The sequence below is a fragment of the Myripristis murdjan genome, chromosome 2 (genome assembly GCF_902150065.1).
Source record: "Myripristis murdjan chromosome 2, fMyrMur1.1, whole genome shotgun sequence".
In the NCBI taxonomy this organism is placed as follows: Eukaryota; Metazoa; Chordata; class Actinopteri; order Holocentriformes; family Holocentridae; genus Myripristis; species Myripristis murdjan.
The window spans coordinates 4,096,679-4,116,799 of record NC_043981.1 but is presented as its reverse complement, the minus strand read 5'-3'; the positions used below and the strand labels follow the sequence as shown (position 1 = coordinate 4,116,799).

The following is a 20,121-nucleotide window of genomic DNA, read 5'->3' as shown; positions in this document are numbered from 1 at the left end:
CCGTTTACTTTAAACCATGAACACTGAACAGGATGAAGGCACTGGAAATAGTTGATATTGCAGACTAGAAAGAGTAATGGGAACGCAGCGCAAGCTAGGGATATTGATCCCAAAATAGTGTCTGTACCAGGCTTAAGTAGGGTATCACACCAGAGAATTTCCATATTACTAAAATGTGCCAGATATAACAGATTAAAAATCAGAAAAAAGGGCCTATGCATATTTTTTCCATATAGATAATGTTTCTTCTGTATCTACTGGACAGAAGTGGGCTATGAACTTCCAGTGATGCCAAAATCAATAGTCTAAGTTTGTTGTTTGGAAAAAATATCATAGGTGCTGGCATTGATGTGGTATTAGGACATTAGAAGGGAGAAGGAAACAAGTGGATTTTCTTTTTCTTTTTTTTTTTTTTTGGAAAAAGGGAGGTGAAGTGGGAAAGGATGGCGAGAGGTTAGAGAAAGAGAGATGGGGGAGACACAGGAGGTGGGAGAGGAGGTGATAATTTTATGAGGGGAAGGGACCATACGCTGCTGTGTGTTCCGTGATCGTACATGGGTCATTTTTCAGGCAATCAATTTCAGGTAACAGGACTGATTGTAATTTGTTATGTGACTCGATAACAAATGCTTTGTGTATTGTCCGAGCATGTTGTTTGATGGCTATATCAATGCCTGAATTTATTTTGATGCAACCTTTTTGCCAGCTGACAAATGGCAGCTCTGCCACCTCTGAAATAAAATCAATAACATGGATAGCTCCTAGGTCTATAAGGCATATGCTAGAGTAACCCCTAATTAGCAGAGAAGCCAAACTTACTATGCTAATAAAATATTGATGAATATATGCAGAATATTTTAGCATTTTGAACGAATCAATTCCTTCTAAATGAAGATTCTAAACAAACTGCTAACATAAGTGATAAATAAATAAAGTGATCTGATACGTTATGGTAAATTTACACCCACCAAAGCATGTAACCAGAATAAATATTAAGAATGTCATTAATTGTAAATGTACCAACATGTGCAGAAACATATTACAGTATATTCCAACCAGATGGAAAAGTCAGTTTAAGTGTTTACATGGCAATCAGCAGTTACTATTCTCCTACTGAATGGATTATCAAAGGCTTATACCAGCTCTTTACTTCATCTGATGTAGTTACATTTTTATTCAGACTGCACTGTGTTTCTGATTATTTATGGAATATCAGGCTCCATGCAAACTCAGCTACTGAAGCAGGAGGTGAGTTGGAAGGTGTTGCTACTATTAAACTATGCTGTTGGTTTTTCCAGTTGGCTCTGCAGGCGATGCAGTGACATTTCTATCCCCTCCTTCCACACAGAACGGATTCCTTAGGAGGGAGGAGGAAAGGAGGCAGAAAAAAAAGAAGAAGAGAGAGAATGGCGGGAGGCAAAGAGTGGAGGAGGGAGACACATCAAAGAGGAGAAGTTTCTCTGGAAGCTGAGAGGAGAGCAGGAAGAAGGTAAGTCTCCATCAAACAGAAGAGCCTGCTCTGCTTCAAACAGTCCCAGCACAGAGGGTGGATGAAACGAAATACTCTGCACTAAACTGGAGTCCAACTGCGCCTCTGTGTGCGTGTGTGTGTGTGTGTGTACGTGTGTACGTGAGTGTGTGTAGGTTGTTGGACAGTATGGATTCAAGTAACTCTGTAGATTTTATTTAATTATTTATTTACTAAAGCTAATCCCATTGTATGTGAATGCTTCCTTATATTTTTTTCATGATCCATATTTGTTCTCGCTTCTTCACTCCTTTAGTTTACATACAGGGTCGCCCACGGGGGCAATGTACAGCACTGACCCTGGCCCTTGGACAAGATGGGCACAGGAACACCATCTTTCATCAAAATTATATTAAAATGACTTGAATGTTTGAGTGATTTTGAATGTTTGGCCTGTTTGCTACAATTTACCCACATTTTAGATTTTACAACAAACCATTTTGGAAATCAAGTGAGGGTACTAAAGATTTCACATCATATAATCAAAATCTACCTAAAGTATTTCTGCAGTATCTCTAGAGTCATTCAGTAGTGTTATGCTGCTGAAAACATGTCACTTGTAACACTTGTAACACTTGTAACCTGCTGAAGAGCTACAACAGCCTAGAATTGTCATGCAGGCAACTAGCCCAAGCACAAAAGCCAAGGAAGGGTTTTGAAGGTCGCTTTCCTAAAATGTTGCAAGGTTGGTGCATGCGGTGGTTTTGTGTTAATAGGTCTTATATGCACAGCTGCTGGAATGCCAGTCATTGTGTGGCCAAGTTATGAAGTGCTTGTGTGAATGGGCACAGGACAGCAGCCACAGTTAATAAACCAAAACTAAGAGTAAACTAGGTGCTGAAACACATTGTTATAACTGAAATAAAACTATGATGTATACTTAAGTAAAGTGAGATTCAAATGTAAATAAAATGTTTTTGGTATAATGTGGGAGGAACGAAAAAAAAGAAAAAAGAAAAAAAAAAGAAAATCTGAGCAGAGAATTTTTTTTGTCTTTTTTTATTGGCTGTTATCCTGTAGAACTGCTTGTTAGGCCCTCAACTTGTTAGCAGCTCTGGCTCTTGGAGGAAGTGCAACCTTTGCCAGTGTCAATGACAATGCTTTGGGCAAAATGGCAGAGTCCCATTTGGGATTATTTAGAGCTATGGTCTGCACTGAGACTGCTGTTGAGCCTGCTGGTGCATTTCATTTGTGCAGTAAGAGACAACAGGTCCATACTTTTAGTTGAAGATCTACTTAAAATCTACTGAAAGTTGTTTAAAAAGTGCATATATATCCGTGTATGTGTATACATCTGTGTGTGTGTGTGTGTGTGTGTGTATATATATCTGCCTTGTAAGGTTGCCTGCCTTGAATGTTTTGAAAGGTGCCTATACACACACAAACATAGAGTTCAGCAGTTCAGCACCATGGACAGCAGCTTCCCTCCACCCTGAGCAGCCCTGCAGTTCAGCACCACAGACAGCACCATGGAGGGGGTACAGGTCCTGTCTAGTGGGTAACCCTAGATTTGAGAAACTTTGTAATGTAGGTTTGAACTCTTGCAATTGTGGTTAAGGTTAAGGTAAGGTTTAGGGTAAAGGCAAAGTGAAGCGCTACTGTGCTAAATCAAGTGCATATGTGCAAGAGTGTGCAAGAGCTCTGCAGATCTGGGGTTTCCATCTAGACACTAACAAGGCACGGCTCAGCAGTGTGGGGTCAAACTGACGAACTGCTGCTACAGTCCAGCCCCAGTGAGGCTGCACCTCTGCATAAACCAGCACCAGTGACCCACCGTTAGTGTGTTTTGGCTTGGAGTAAACCTGCATTCCCATTCAAATTCAAAATTTGGAAATTCCCAGCCTGCACATCATATTTACAGTCTACCAGCATGTCAGCTTAGAAAAACCAGGAAAGAATTATGAAGCACAATTTTAAATTTCAAATTTCCTCACTTGGCTAGAAAGAAGTGAGGGAAGTTTCTGCAGTGACACCTTAACCAATTGAGGCTCCACAAGCCTGGGAAATTACTTTTCTTTAGGTTTATTTTGCCTCCAGCTTTGAGATGCATTTTGAAAGCTGGCAATAAAAGCTTATTTTCTGTTCAACATTGAACCTCATCTGTTTCCCCTGCCTTGGTCCCCTCACACTTGATAAGATTGTTTGGGAATGTGCTACAGGCCTATAAACAAAACCCAACCAAGATCTGACAGGTGTGGTGTTTGGCGGCAGGTTTGTTGATGTGTTATTGTCAGCAGCACTGGAAATCATATTTGTCTGTTTGTGAGAAGTGGTGTATTTGATGAACTGTGATGACAATTATTAATGAATGCACTGATTGATAATGTGTGCATAGTTATTATTTCAGTCTTTGGCTACTGCATTCAAAAGAGGACAACTCTTGCCTGCGGTGCGTAAATTGGATTGGTTCTGTGTGTTATGACATTTGACTGTTAAGTGGGCAGCTGAGACTGAGGATGTGATGAAGGTCGGTCTGGAGGAGGTGGAAGAGCCACAGGGATCATAATTTCCTAGGCACAGGAATGACACAAGGCACCACACCAAATTATTACGATATTGAGATTCAAAGTTAGACATTTGAATGGATTTAGTTAATACTTCTGGTTATTTATTAATCTTTTTAGACGCTGTATCACATGATTTTGGAGGGATATCATTGATACAATAGAATTGTAGGCCTATGATTTATTGCGACTATATTTTTCAACCACATCATTGTAATATTTAATTAGTCTTTAACCATTCTTATTACTAATCTGAGCAACACTTACATTTTTAACCTTGCACTTGCATGTAACTGTCGGTTTAATTTCTCCATGCAGATTTAAAACCCTCCCTCCCAAAAAATTAATTTCACTTTTATTTTACACAGCAAACAGCTCTGGTCCTCAGTAAAGCTAAGTAAGTAAGTACATAAGCTTATGTTGCACTTAGCAATCACATTGTTTAGCTACTCTTCAGAGGCAGTATTACCAGGTGGAACATTAATATGCAAGTACGCGCTGAAAAAACATTTTCTTTCTCACTAAATATGTGTACAATGTATTCAATTTCTATTCCTTAAATTCTGTATTACCATGTTTTGTAAGAGCAATAACTCATTGGAGGCCTGGGTTTACAGTGATTTGAGCAAGAAGGCATTGTTAGGCAGAACGCAAAATGGAGTATAACCCTCTGAGCTCTTCTGAAATCACTGTAAATCACCATGAGTGGCTTATGAGGAAAATAGGAACACTGTTGGAAATCTGGGAAAGAGCATTAAGTTTCAAGTAGTTGAAAACTGAGCCGCTCATTGCTGAGAAGGTGAGCCGTGATCGCCCCCCTGAGTCGAAGCCGGAGCTTGATTGGTTCTGATTAGTGAATAAATCAAACAGGTGTCAAATCAAGCCAGGCCAATTGCCTCCTACTCACACCTTGATTAGGTTCACAAACCCAAACACGTCCCTAGTTGAGACACACACACACACACACACACACACACACACACACACACACACACACACACACACACACAGAGTCTATCCTGTAATTGGCAAACTCTCCCAGCCTCCATCCACGCCAGCTGTAATTAGTGTGCCGGAACAAACGCTTGTTTGTCAAAAAAAAAACAAAAAAAAAAAAACAACACACACATGTACACATACACACACACACAAATACACATACTAATTCTGCCTACCCCCATGCCTGGACTAGCAAGCGAACTGCCTAATTTCATTGTTGAGCTAAAATTTTATATAGGTAAAGTACACGTGAGCTGGACTGGTTCCATAGAAAGTAGTAAAAGTTCAAAGCTTTATACTTTGCCGTTTGACAACATATTTAATGTTAGGGACAGGACAATATGCTTATGTAATACAGATATATTATTACTGATATATTGTTTCAGATAGATATATAGTGTTCTTAATAAAGTAATTAAAGTTAAAGTAATTAAAGTTACTCATTACTTACTAATTATTCTCTCTAAAAAGTAACTGGATTACTAATTCAATTACTAATTACTATTCACAGCTGATCATTCAATCTGTAGGACTTTCTGTTTCTCACTGTTTCTCACTGTGTGTGTGTGTGTGTGTGTGTGTGTGCATGCATGGTTTCTCCTCATTGTCCTGAGGTTTTCTGGATGAATGTCATAAATGATAAATATTATAAGGATTTTTGTTAGGTACAGTCACAGCAGTGTCAGTCGCGCTTGGAAGCGAGTTCAATTTTTGAAGTTACATGATCCAGAGTGTTGAGGAGTTTCTGCTTTCATCGGTCTGTTAGTGTATAAACTGTTCATTACCTTCAGCAGACAGGAGGCAGACTGGTCGGGACCCAACTCCATCAGACTCACCTCAGCTCATATATTATATTCTCCCCGCTGAGAACCCATATCTTTCAAAAACTAACAAAACGATCGGGAGGCGACAGTGGATTTTCCTGGTGTCTGGATGAATTTGAATGATCTCACTGACAATCTGCTCACCTCTGTCACTGCTCTCTTCTCAGCAGTTTATTGATCCAACCTGCTGCACTGGACCAAATGAACACAAGCAGGCAAGAGTGATCTTGATTGCTTGTTTGATGTAATTTTTGGGGATTTTCGTCACTTTAAATTTGCCATAACACCACTTCACTCCACTCTAATTTTTATTAGAAATGTAACTGTAATCTGATCAAAAATTTAAACGTAATTAAAACTTTACCAAGGTACCGTGTTGTAATCTAATTACAACACAGCTCTAATGCATTACTCCAAACACTGGTCAGTGTATTCTTATTTCACAACAGCGACATCAGTCATGGCCTTGTCCTGGATGAGTTCATTTTTTGGTGTGAACGTTCCGTCTTATAGCTAAATATCACTACGATGAATGAAAATTTGTACATTTTCCTACCTATCCCACCTGCTGTCATTAAGGACAAAGCAGTAGAGGTTGTCCACTTATACAAGTATCTTGGGATAATCCTTAACAGTGGACTGTCCTTTAAAGCCAACACAGATACTTTTTGGGTGCTGTCTGCAAAATAAATTGATACTTGACCTGACAATATGACACAATATAATACGATATGTTACTTTATATTACCAAATTGTACACTACCATGTGATGTGCTTTTACTGCACAGAGAGAACTACACAGAAAGAAAAATAGCTAATATCATGATTTGTTTTGCTGCACCATGATATGTACGACCACATTCTTGTATTGTGAAAAAACAGAATTTTAATATGTCGCCCCTACTTAACGCTACACCTGTATCATTCTACTGCAGCAAACCCCAATGACATGTGGTCACAACAAACACAGATCTATTACTACGGTGTGACTCCAGCCTCCCTGCATTTTGCCCACCTCTTGGTGCTGGAGTGAGAGCGCTGGGTGGTGGCCAGCTGCTCCAGGGCGAGGATGGGGCTGTGGAACAGGAGACCACTGCGTCGAAGCAGTTTTTGCTTCATGGCTGCCAGGCTGCTCCACTCCTGAACAAAGCGCAGTACCTGTAGGGGACATGACACTTGTAATTCCCATTTCAAACAGTCATGATAGAGTGTTTTCACCTACAAATCTCTGATTCATTCAAGGAAACACAGTTTTCCACATAGCTGAGTAAAACCCATTGAACCACACAGAGATGGATATCCACTGAAGAGTGGAATTGTTTGAAGGTTTGTGCTCCTTACGCGAATGTGTTGGAGCATTGTAAGTTTTCAACCTGTTCTTTGAAGAAGCCAATCGAATAAGAGCTTTTAAAACTTTTCTTCTATGAGAAGTGTCTTGGATTTTGTTTTTCCTCTTTGATGCAGTTAAGAGCACCTTCAGCTGATGAGAAAGCAAGACTGCGCTGTCAAAATCACTATGAAACCGAAACAATACTGAGTTATTTACCTTCAAAGTTCTAAGAAACAAGAAGGTAAAAGACAAAAGACTAGCAAAAACAGAACAATTCACCAGAACTACTGAGAATGCCATCTGGAAACAATTTTACAGTTTAGTTAACCCTAAGCCTTCTAAACAGAATCATATAAAGGAAATAATGATTGATGGCAGTATAACTGACAATGATACACAAATTGCATGTGGATTTAATGTTTTTTTTTTTTTTGTTTGTTTTTGTTTTTTTTAATTGACTAAGTAGAAGATCTTGCCAGATGTTTTAAACCAGTCAATCATGTAAATGACATTATCTCAGACATGGACAGGATACAGTCTACAAAACTGTTTCTCACTTGTCTAACCCTCATGTTAAGATGTTTTAAAGGTTTCAAACTTAGACGCTGTATTCTTAAAGACACACTTTTCTGAGCTTACAAAACCTCTGACTCATCAAATTAATATGTCCATCAAAGTTCCCTGATTCCTGAAAAATGGCCTTTATCACCTCAGTTAGTAACAGTTAGTGGGTAGTAGTTAGTAGCAGTTAGTAACACCTGGAAGTATTCTATTGTCAAAATTATCCAAATTCAGTATTATTTATTTAAGAAACAGAACATAAATAGTTACCACTAACAATACCATGTCACATAGTTGTCACAGCACAAAAGGGCCAATAATCCTCAAGGAGCTGTGATGAATGCTCTTTGGCCTATATATGAATGATATTTTGAAGTGCTGTTTGGGCAAAGAATTGGAAATGTATGCGGACGACATAGTCCTGTTTGTATCAGCAAAAACATGCAGTGCAGCTGCAGCAAAACTGGCAGCCTGCTTCAAGAATGTGTCACTTAGGCATGAAAACTCCTATGTAACTCCAAATATATAGAAAACTGTCTCTATGTGTTTCTCAGTTAGGATGCCCCAATCACAGACACATTCAGAATAAAGATACAAAACATAAAAGGGATTTTCGGAGAGTAATTTTCGAACCACAGCTAAAATCTGTCAAACATATGAACAAGATAGGGAGAACTGTTAAGGCAAATATTCAGACCTTCAGACAAATCAAACATTACCTATTCCATATAGCTCTCTCATTCATGCATGCCATTATTTTCTCCCTTTTATCAAACTGTATAGCCTCCTGGTCCCAGACTTTATCTACATCCATTAAATCACTGGTATCACTCTATACCCAATCCATCAAAGTCGTGGACAAGAAATGCTTACGATACCATCGCAACAATATTCTCAAGAAGCATAACCTCCTCTGCCTTGACAATTTCATTCAACTATTCCAATCTAAGAATCACTTTTAAAAGCTTGCACAACCTGGCCTCCCTCTTTCTTGATCCATACATTGCCAGACAACTAGCACGTAGAGCACTTCAGACAGCAATTGTCATATCAGGCGTGGTACAATGGCTGTTGTTCAAACTACTTTCTCCAACAAAAGAACAAGGCTCTGGAACTCCCTACCTTGCAATATAAAGCAAATCCATGATCTTGACACTTTCTCAATTAATGTTAAAGGCTGTCCCACTGACACGTCACTGGAACCTCAATATGCTTTTATGTTATAAGAATTTGACTTACAATTAAAAAATATACACACACACACACACACACACACACTCACACACACACACACACACACACACACACACACAAACAAACAAGCACTTTCTCCACTCTGCTTTTTTTGTTTTGATTGAATAGTTGTATATACTTTCAAGGATTCGACACTAAAAATGTAGTTGCTTGAAGAAAATCCTCTGGCAAGAAAATGTATTTAGTAGTTTAGTAAAAAAAAAAAAAAAAAAAAAAAAAAAAAAAAAGGTAAAACAAAGCTATATTGTATTTGTATTTGGGATGTTTTGTTTCATGACTGATACCTGTCCTGATACCTGGTACCTCCACTACATTCCATATATTATTCTCATAAAATCATTAAGTAAGGATTGCGTTGCATTTTTTTTTTTTTTTTTTTTTACATTTATGAGTTGTAACTATCTGTATTTTACATGTACTATAAATATTAGGTAATAATTTCTCACTTAAATGAAAAATTGGAGACTGAAACACTCAATTTGTAGCATGACAGAAAATACCTGAACAGACCGCAACAAAACCCTGGAATTGCCACATCTGTGTGTATGTTTGTGTAACCTCATTTCTATTTATTTGTTCTGTTTCGACATGTTTGTGTTGACATTGACCCATGTTGGGTGCTAAATGGCAGTAATTGGGATAATCAGGAGTGCTGATGTGTTGACTTCTGCAGCCAGCTGGGCCAAAAGCTGCCAACTCAGCCACAGCATGCGGGTGGAGCCAGGAGAGTCATATTAAAGAGCCAATCCCAGATGCCTACCAGCCCCTTAACCACTGGATGATACTGCTAACCCTCCAAATCCAGTTATATTCATAATGTGCACTTGCTATGAGAAGCAAATCCAGAGGGTTGACAGAAATAAATACATAAAACAGGCAAAAGCGCCACAGGAGAGAGGAAGAAATACAATATGATGGCGTAAAAGGAAGGGGCAGGTTGACCTGAAGGTGTGAATGGAGGTTTACAGGATAAAAATAACATAATTCAATGGAAGATTTAAGAAGGCAGCAGAGTTTGAATTCAGTCCTGGAGGAGATGTGGAGCCACAACATTGCAGCCAGGAGAGGTGTGATGTGCTGACAGATCCTGACAGTACTGTTCTGGCTGCACTGGGGCTGCTGGAAACTCCTGACAGGGGTCCAGAAGAAAAGTGTGACAGTAGTTCAGGCTTCAGGAGATAAAGGTGTGGGGAAATTCATCTAAACCTTTCCCATGTTCCAAATCTTCTTGAAGTCGTAAATGGAAGCTTTGCAGTGATACTGTATATGCTCATCAAAGGTCAGCCAAAAGTTGAATTGGACACAGAAATGGGTAACTGAGGAAGAGAGATGGATGATTTTTCCAGCAAAATTGAGATGTCATTGATGGTGAGATGGTGAGACTTGGTAAGGCAGCAAAGGAATGAGGGACAAAGGCAAGGGAGGAAGATACAGAATCAAGAGGATGGGGCCAAAGACAGACCCTTGCGGGACTCCACTGACAACAAATACACTGGATTTGCAACATCCAAGTGGAAGTTATTAAGATATACCAGATACATTGTCCTCAAACCATGCAGAGCTAAATAAGGCAACAAAAGTGCAAGGTTAAGTATGGATTATATAACAATTTTATACTGGTCTCATGTTTCATTTTCTTGAAAAGGCTTGATTTCCAAGAAATTGATGAATCTTATACCAAGCACAACAATGTATACCATGCATGTATATCCAAGATTTTAGTTTAGGTGGAGAAGTTGGGTAAACTCGATCTCTAATATAAAGCTGGGTATACCAAGAGTAGGCGAGTTTACACACCACTGCCTCCCATCTAATATGTGCTGCAGCCCACATAAAATTGTTTTGTTTCATATTGACGTTGATGGACAATTGGAGCGTTAGATGGTATAAATGATGGCTTCAGAGGACGGATGCAACTCACGGCTTCATTTTACGAACCAACATAAACAGTGTGAGTGGTGGGGCGTCTGTCAGTGGCTCTGTTACTGCTGTAGCAGATTGCAGGGTTTAATATTAGCTGGATGGTGTGTGGGGTCGTTTTGAAGCGATGATCCGTCTCCTTTAACAACCGTCATAAAAAGGCACTTTGTCTTCGCCGGTCTCCTTGGCCAGCTCAGGTTGCTCAGCCCCCAACCTCTCTCTCACCCCTCCCCTCTCTTTCTACATTCTCCATTATCCCTCTCCTCCTTCTCTGCCTCCCTCTCCAACTCATCGCCCACCTCTCTGCACTTCCTCTCTCCCTCCTCCCTCCAGGCCCTGAGGTGGTAAAAGTGGGCGTCCGGACTCCATCTATCTGCCAGGCTCCTGATGCAGTGCTGCGCTTCCTTCCTTCTCATGATCAGTGGTGTCATTAGCTTCATATCTCAGTGATCACAGACATCCGTTAAGTATATTAAACCCCCTGTACAGTCTTTTGCCTCATCTTCAGTGGGTCAGTGGGAATAGGGTGATAGCCCTACTGACTGTCATATCAAAGAAAATTATCTTAGTCTAAAATGAAGGTCATGCTTAAAGCAGCCTATGGGCATACTGAACATCTGAAGAACTTTTAACTATACTTGAGTAGGCATAAAATAACCCCTCCCCATGCCCCTTCTAGGAAAGTGCAATTCAATGTTGCATTTTTTCTTTATCTTGAGACTTCAGAACTCAGAAAACAGAACAAAATAATTGAAAATTTTAGGAGTAGCAACATCAAAGTGAGTGCCAGTCGAATTCCCATTTATGGCGTGCTTACAGTAATGATAGATCAAGTTGGTACATTACAGAGAGACATCTCCATTGCATTGCAACACCCATCCACATGTTCACTCACACATGTTCAGGCATACCAATCCTCGTGCAAGAATGCATACAAATATACACACAGACAGGTGGGAAGGGCAGACCTGGATTCGATTTTCCCGTCGCTGGCTGAAAGCCTCAGGCAGGTCGTCCCACATGTCCAGTCTGATGTCCAGGGGGATAAAGTTACAGTTCAGCTGAGCACCGTCCTAACAGACAAGGAGAAGAAAATTACAGTCTAATGCAGAATGATTTAATACTATTACCAGAACAGCTACTAATAATAATATTGAGTATAGTTCCATAATGATCAAAATTGGCATATTTTTCTAAGCAAGGTAAACAGTAATTTTCCTACATTACAAACTCTATCATCATTATATAAAACAGTGTATGCCACAGAAACCACAGACAGCACCATGTGAATTGTATTAAGTTGAAGGCCAATTAGCAGGATCTGTCAGTTTTAAAAGAGTCCTGACAATCATCACTTTTAGAAGGGATGCTTTCAAGCATCATGAGGCGATTTACAGAGTCGAAAAATAGCTGGTGTCTAAACTGCAGAAGCATCACTCACAAAAACTGCAAAATTATTTGGTATGGCAGGGGGGAACAGTGTGGAAAATGATGACAGTGCGCCAAACACGGACACAAACTGCATCAAAAAAAAGAGGAACAGCAGTGACATGTCAAAGCTCACTGAGAGGGATAAAACACTCAAAAGGATAGTTGCTAAATTCCAAAAACCATGGCTACAAAAATCACCACATATGTGAATCGACACCTCTGTGACACAATCCAAACAAAAAGTGTACACGATGTGGTTCACAGAGCTGGTATTGTTGGCAGGGGCGCCATTCATCTGCTTCTGTGCAAGGTCAACACACAAAGATGCATAACTGTGTAAGGAGCATAAAACCTTAAGTTCTGAGAAATGGAGAAAGTGAAATGTTTAGATGAGTCATCGTTTACCTTTTTTCCTACATCTGTACAGGTTTATATTTGGAGAGAGCCAAAGGATGCGTTAAAGGCACAATGTCTGCCGCCAGCTGGTAAACATGGCAGTGGATCTGTAATGGTATCCACTGGGATATCCATCTACAGTAGGAATATGAGGCCATTTTATACGACCGAACACTGCAAACACCATTCCCTCATAATGTCCCCATACTCCAAGATGATAATGCCCCCATTTAAACTGCTGAACAAAATCAAGAGGGGTTTTACGAACAGCAGAATGAGGTCAAACCTCCACAGCTTCTGCACAAGATCTAAACTTGTGGTGCAACCTTTATGCTGAGTAGATTTCCCTCCTTCAGAAAAACTGTATGCTTTCCTTCTTGAGAAAATGTCCATTACCTGTTTTTCCCTTCCCTTCTTCAATTTTTTTTTCTTTTCTCCTGGGGCCTAGTTACCAAAATCACAATACATATGGTTCAAGACTTGAAGGAGAGGCGGAGCTGTTGGTGGCAAAGGGTGTTCCTCTCCATATTACGTAATTGATGTTCGAATATTGTCAGGTGTTTCAGCTACATTGCCCTGTGGCTTAGACATTATTATACAACATGTATTTTCAGCTAGGCAGTCTAATTGGTCAAACACGTGTTTAATGGTCGGCCACACTTTGTTGGTTGCCATGCCAACTCTTCTGGAAACCAAGGAGCTGGTTAATGATCTTTCTTGCTTTCTTCTTTTTTTCCTATATACACCACTGAGAAAAACTTTTCAGACAGTATACATGGGTGGTAACAAGTGTGTTATAATGAGTATAAAAAGCTATATGAGCCATATTACCCTTGAGAACATTTTTCACTGCAATTATGGGTAATAATAGCACCATGGCTTGTAGCCACTTGCATCACCATTGTAAAAAATAATCACAGGGAAGGACATTTTCTCATGAATTATTGCTTTATTTGTACAGTGCCTAACTACTGCTAATTGGAGGTCTAGGAAAACCAGCACACCCTCAGAGTTAACTATTACTGAATCGACATTACGAACACGTGTTAAACATTACGAACACTTTACAAGAAACAGACTGACCAGTAAAGTCCAGTTAAAGCTATGATCTGGATCTCTATTAGACCGAATTCAGCCATGGGGAGAGTAGATAAAACGAAAGATTAGGAGAGAGCAGGCAGGTTGAAGCCTGAATGTTAATACTTTCAGGCATCTGAGATATGGCTTGTGGAATACAACTCAATATTAGGAAGGTTTTCCTGTTTGTACCATCAGTGTGCACAGGCCCACATGTTTATTTGGATTATGGTAGAATAAATATCATAGTGAGTCAGGGACCGGCAGAGAAGGCTGGGCTGTGACAGCATGGAGCAGGATTAGAGATGCAATTTCAAAGGAGGTGATACAGTATTGTCATCTCCACTAACAAGCTCACCGGGGGAAAATAAAAAATGTATGAGGTGTTTTGTTCTAAACTCAGATATCAACCGCCTGAAAAATGTGACATCAGCTCTTACGTCCATCATGCACAGCACAATATTAAAGGAAAACTCAAGACAAAAAAAAAACATATTATTTAAAACCAGGAAATTCTGGTGCCATTTTGTTGTTTGATTTTGTATTTTTGTTATTCTGTGGCTAACTGGCTAAAAGTTAACCCAGTGACTTCACTGAGAGATTTTCTCAGCACAGCTACAATAGTGTCACATATGGGGAAAAAAAATCAATAATCTTAAATAGAAGTGTTAGCTATCAGGTGTCAGTGTCAAACCTTGAAAATAAAAGGCCTCTTTGTAGAATCCCAAATTTGCAGTACTATTAGACAAACAATACAGGGAGAAATCCTGCACAGAAGAGGGAGATCACACTTCTTTCTCTGCTTTAAGCTGCAACATAGCTGCAGCTTCTCTAGATGTGAATCACATTTGGAGATTTTACCAAAGGGGAAAAAAAGGAAATTTACTCTAAAGAACAGCACAAGAAGCACAATGTGAGTCACAATGTTAATGTGCTTTATTCAGTTGGAGGAATTTTCCTTTTAAAAACATGATGGTTCTCCACAAATAGAGGTTCACTTCATTTTAGTTTGAAAATGTATTTACAGATGGGATACTCTATTTCATGTTTCCTTTCATATTTTAGGCATACAATAAATGCTACATATGATTTTTTTTTTTTAGATAAATATTGGAATACATTTATGTTCAACACTGGTGAATATCACACCATTTGGAAGTGATTAAATCTTTTTCACAAGGTATTTGCAAATGATTCATGGCATTGATTTCAATTTGATGTAATAGTGGATGTGTGGGGTTTTCCACACAGGATACAAGTTTAGCCTGTTATAGGTATGTGTATGAAAGTCAGCGTAGTACAGCATACTTCTCTGTTACTGACAACTGACACTATCTGAACTGTCCTGATGCAGTGAATGCCACCCATCTGGTGTTCCTGGTGTTTCTGTGAATCAAACCACCCACCCAACTGAGAGCAGGAACAGAGAGTTCATGCATAAATCAACTCTTTGATGTGTAGAAAACTGGCATAAAAGTCCTAATGCTCGCAATATTTTTCTTATACGAACATGGTGACAAATCCTGCTTTGATTGTGCATTGAGCGATCCCTGTGTGAATTCTGCGCCTGGTCTAGGATTAGCCCAATGTGACAGCTTTCCAGCCAGATCTCCTCCAGTTTATCATTTAAACGACAGCGGGGGACATTTATCTCCACGGCTTATCGTCTCAGGCACACGTACATGACACTTGTCTATTGCCGTCAGGGTAATATTCTATTGGTGATTCAGTTCATCGCTTGGTCTTCTCCGTGTAAAACCCTCTTGTCTCTTATCTGTGTTGGCTGAGAAAGAATTTGATCCCTCATGAATGAAACAAAAGGGTGTAAGTATCACAAGCCGATCAATATGAAGGTCCCTTGGCAAGTGGCCCTCAAGGAAAGTGCCAAGAATGCTCAGGAATGTGATCAGGAATAGGATCTGGGTTCAAGATTATTCGAAAATGATATAGCTCGTCTAAGTCTGCTGAAGTGCAGGATGGGTGCGGTGAGTCAAGAGAGTGAGAAGCAGAAAGTTTTGACAATTGTGGGAAAGCAGCTGAAATTCAATTTGAGCTACTTTTCTGTGACTGACAACTTACTTGACTGTCTGAATTGTCAAGATGTGGTAGAGTAAAATCCACCCATCTGGGACTCCAGGCAGGTTGAAACAGACATAAAGCTCCACCTGCAACCATTATTAAGAGGGTGGTTTGCCTGCTGTGGAAACAGGCAGCAGACTTATGCAGGCACAAGGCGTTGTATTAGCATCTGCGTTGGCCTCAGACTCTTGGCCAAGCCAATCAAAGTCATTAGCACCTGCAACTGGTCTAACATATCATGTGATTGGTTGAGTTGCCTTGAGGAAAAGGAGCTCTGTTTTCTTTTCCAGTTCCTAGCCTTTGTTTTCATCTCTGTGCTAACATGTCATGGTCTTAGTGGTTGAGGAAACCTTTAAAGGCTCGGCTCACAGACCGTGACCAAAGGACCTGTGCACCTTATTGACCGATCCAACAGCCTCTGAATTGTCATATTCCCTCAAACGCCTTTGTCACTCGTTCACTGCAGCTACTGTTGTTGAAGAGTTTGTCACTGCTATTTAATGGTTTCTCTAGATTACCTCTTTCTTCATACAGCCCCAACAGCGAGGAGGGTAAATAAGCAAACAACACTAAGCTGCAGCAAATATACACAAACGTGTATGCAGCACAGCATTCATTTGTGTTTCTATTTTGAGAAACTTCGTAATCATTGCAAAGTACACTGACAGCTTAGGCCAAGGACTACCAAGAGCACAAAGAGAAAAGAGTAATATTAAATTAGAAATAAACAGGAGACGTTTGTCCAACCCCCACATGAAATCCTGTTAAAGAAAACTGGGCAGCTTCCCTGAATGCTGATAATGACAGAGGGATTGTAAGAGGAATTGAAGGATTGAAGGTGAAAAGAGGGGCTGTAGGTGGGGAGATCCATGTTAAAATCCTAATGGTAATCCTTTGGTAATCCTAACCTTTCAATTTGTATTGACCCAAGCAATCTGAATGGACTTGGAGAGGTTTTTCTTTTTTTTTTTTTTTAAATTCCCTTATAGCAGTCAATCACTCCTATAACAAAACACAAAAACATCGGAAATGACTCAAGCAGGCTATTGTTCCTGTCTTAACAGACAGGACTAAATAGCTCAGGGTATTTTGATTCAGTAATGAAATGGTGCCATATTTTTTTTTTCCATGCTTAGAAGTACGGTGCTGTGCTTATATTGGCACAATGTGGTATGGTTGCCACTGTGTTTGTTCACATTTCAGTTGAATATGGGTTAGACAGTAACATGCTGTTAAGGCTTAAACATCAACTGGGTATCAAAATTCTATGAGCCCTTTCAATTTGACTAATTACTACTTCCTTGAGGCCTGAAGTGAAACGGGAGGGATTGGAAACATAAAAACATGTTTTGGATGTGTTAAATGATATCTGGGTGTTGTCTGAGATAGAAGACTATAGTACTAGTCGGTAGTCATCATACGATGAACTGGTGTTTCAACAATTCTATTTTTTCCAGTGCTGAACATCAAAAGCAGGTGAATGTCATTGGATGTATCATACGGTTGTACTTTAGTTCACCTCTGCGTAATTAGATTGGTTTGATGGCTGCTCCTGACCCCCTCCCTTCCAGTGCCTTACAGTTTGCAATCTGTAGGGGTGGGAGGAGAGGAGCTGGGAGTATTGTCATTCTTTCAACTACACTTTTTTTTTTAACTTTATTTGAACCAAAACCTGCTTCCCCTCAAAAATAAATAAATAAATAAATAAATAAATAAATAAATAAATAAATATTGGAGATATGTCACCGCCTTTGGGTGAAGTGTCCACAACAGACACCAGAATTTCAAATGGGTAAATAGGGTGAAGTCATGCGGTCTCAATTAATGGGGATGGGACACTCTTCTCTGCTGCAAACCCACTTTGTGATTTAGACTGATAAGATGGATGGGATTTTACAAAAAAATCTTGCCTAGAACTAAAACACCTTGGCTGTGTAAGTGTGCACACACTTTCAACAATACTAAGTAGACGCATACTTTTCATTTCAGGCCTTAGGGCGATGAAAAATGGAAGATTTGAAAAGGGTGGGTAGACTTTTGTTATCCACTTTATTTGGCACTGGCCCACTTTCAAGGGCTGCTGGCAGGGTTACACGCTACTTTGTCAGAGAAACTTTCTCTTTCCTGCTCTCCTACACAAACAGGGCTGCAGTAAGTTCCAATGGAGAAGGACATCAATACTGTATCGCAAGCACATTAGCACCACCACAATTACACAATTGTACTGGTGCAAGGGAAAATACCTACTTGTTGGCTTTGAATTACTGACTGGAAAGATGATAAATGAAGCCAAGAGTTAAATGGGACGCAGAGTAAAAAAACAGACAGCTTAGACACTGATAATTAGGTATTATACTATTCTAATTATTGTGATTTATCATTAAAAACAAATTTGAAAATAAAATTTCAAACCCTCGCAACTTGACTGGTGCCAGAAAAGACTTATTTATTTGTTCCATTTGTTGTTTGGGTCTTGAACACCCAAGTAAAACAAGTTAAAGGACCATAGCAAGCAGCTGTATTTTAAAACTCTGATATCATTCTGATATCATCTGCCTTTTATCCAGCCACTGGTTTGCATTCACTCCACTATGATATGAAAATTAACTTTCAGAGACTTCAAACTTTCTTCACACCAGTATGCCATCACTGTTATAAAGTTGCCCACATTAGTTTTCCTAAAAGCAGCAGCACTGTTGAGTTTTGAGGGGAAACATTTGCTTTACACAGCCAATTATCAGTTCTGTGGTTTATTAATGGTGACAAGCAGAACATTATAAGGTGGCTGTTTCAACCAAAAATGTGAAAATAAAGGGATTTTGATGATATGATTATATGTTGTGGATACCTGATTGTCTAAGCATGACTAAATACACACATGCACATAATACGGAGAGCTACCTTGGAGTAAAGATATATTCGGTCTGTATTCCGGCTGGGGCAGAACTGGAGGCCGGGGTAGACAGGAAGGGAGGTGCCAGTGTCATCTTTATCATTACCATCATCATCATCTTCAGCAGCAGGAGCAGCAGCAGAGGTAGCAGCACTCTGGCCTGCAAGGAGAGAGAGAGAGACAGAGTGGCTGACCAACATCTCAGAGGGCAGACATTTTTGGTTCATATTTGCTCCTCTGATAATACATAGATGGATCTGCACAGACAGGAGATTCATTTATTGCACACTACAATATGGAGAATACAGAATATCCAGAATGTCCATAATGTATTACATCCATTGCATGTACAACTGATTAAAGAATATTTCAAGGAAAGAAAATAACCCCTTAATTTTCTGAATCTCTGATTTTCCCTAAAATGTCTCCTTAAGTAGCTACAAAGTCAGATTTTTTTTTCTATATTGTTTGACAATGACACAGCCATATTCTATATCAGCTGGTTGCAGCTTCACTGAAGCTCCATCACACTGATATTGAGTGAGATATTCAAAGCTAAGATGCCATTGTTTTATGGCTACAGCATCACATAAAATAGAAACTATCTACATGTATAGTGCATCATTTTGTACATATATAGGTCTGTGATTTTAAACAATGCTCAGCTGCGCAGCAAACATGGCAGCAGAGTTGAAGAGGTTAATGTAACAATCCGTTACAGTTTTAAGAGCATTACTTGGTGCATTACAAGTGTAACAAGTACATTTCTTTGCTTCTGTCTTCTGATGAAGTATAGTCACCATTAGTTAACTTTAGAGGTTACCAACAGCAGCATGCTCATGATTTACACACATCTTGCCATTTTCTCATGAGTTTGTTTGACGGAGCTATGTAAGAAGCCCATTTATTTGATGGAAAGGTATCTAATTGCGGTGGTTTTATTTTCCAAGAGGGGAGAGAGAGAGAAGAAGAAAGAGAGAGAGAGAGAGAGTGAGAGAGAGAGCAGGTCATTAATGTCAGCTATGTAGCTCCCTCATCCCACCAGCATCTAGCAGGAAAAGGTCAGGTGGTGGAAATGAGACTGCCGCTGCTCGACCACGCTTCATTTAGACAATGACCTATAACACTCTGGTAATACCTGCCTTAAATCACTAAACGTGGCAAGTTGTCTGCCTTGTGTGTGTGTGTGCGTGTGCATGTGTGTGTCCATTTGGCTTGCTAAAGGAGGAAAAGACTGTCACTAGCTGATCCCTGGGACTGGAGGTTTCTTATCATACAAGCGCCGGAATGAAGCTGCACTGGGTTTAGTGAGGTTATAGTGCAAT

The 20,121-nt window shown here is 39.7% G+C and overlaps 1 protein-coding gene across 2 annotated transcripts in view; it reads right to left on the bottom strand.

Annotated features, from left to right (window-relative positions):
- The window catches only part of zranb3 (zinc finger, RAN-binding domain containing 3), an 83,810-nt gene that overhangs the window by 14,774 nt on the left and 48,915 nt on the right, over window positions 1-20,121 (bottom strand). For both annotated transcript variants that reach the window (XM_030073652.1, XM_030073643.1), the window contains exons 15-17: window positions 18,805-18,956; window positions 11,889-11,993; window positions 6,871-7,013 (exon numbers count right to left, since the gene is read on the bottom strand). In XM_030073652.1, the coding sequence (XP_029929512.1) occupies window positions 6,871-7,013; window positions 11,889-11,993; window positions 18,805-18,956 (400 nt within the window). The remainder of the gene's footprint in view (window positions 1-6,870; window positions 7,014-11,888; window positions 11,994-18,804; window positions 18,957-20,121) is intronic.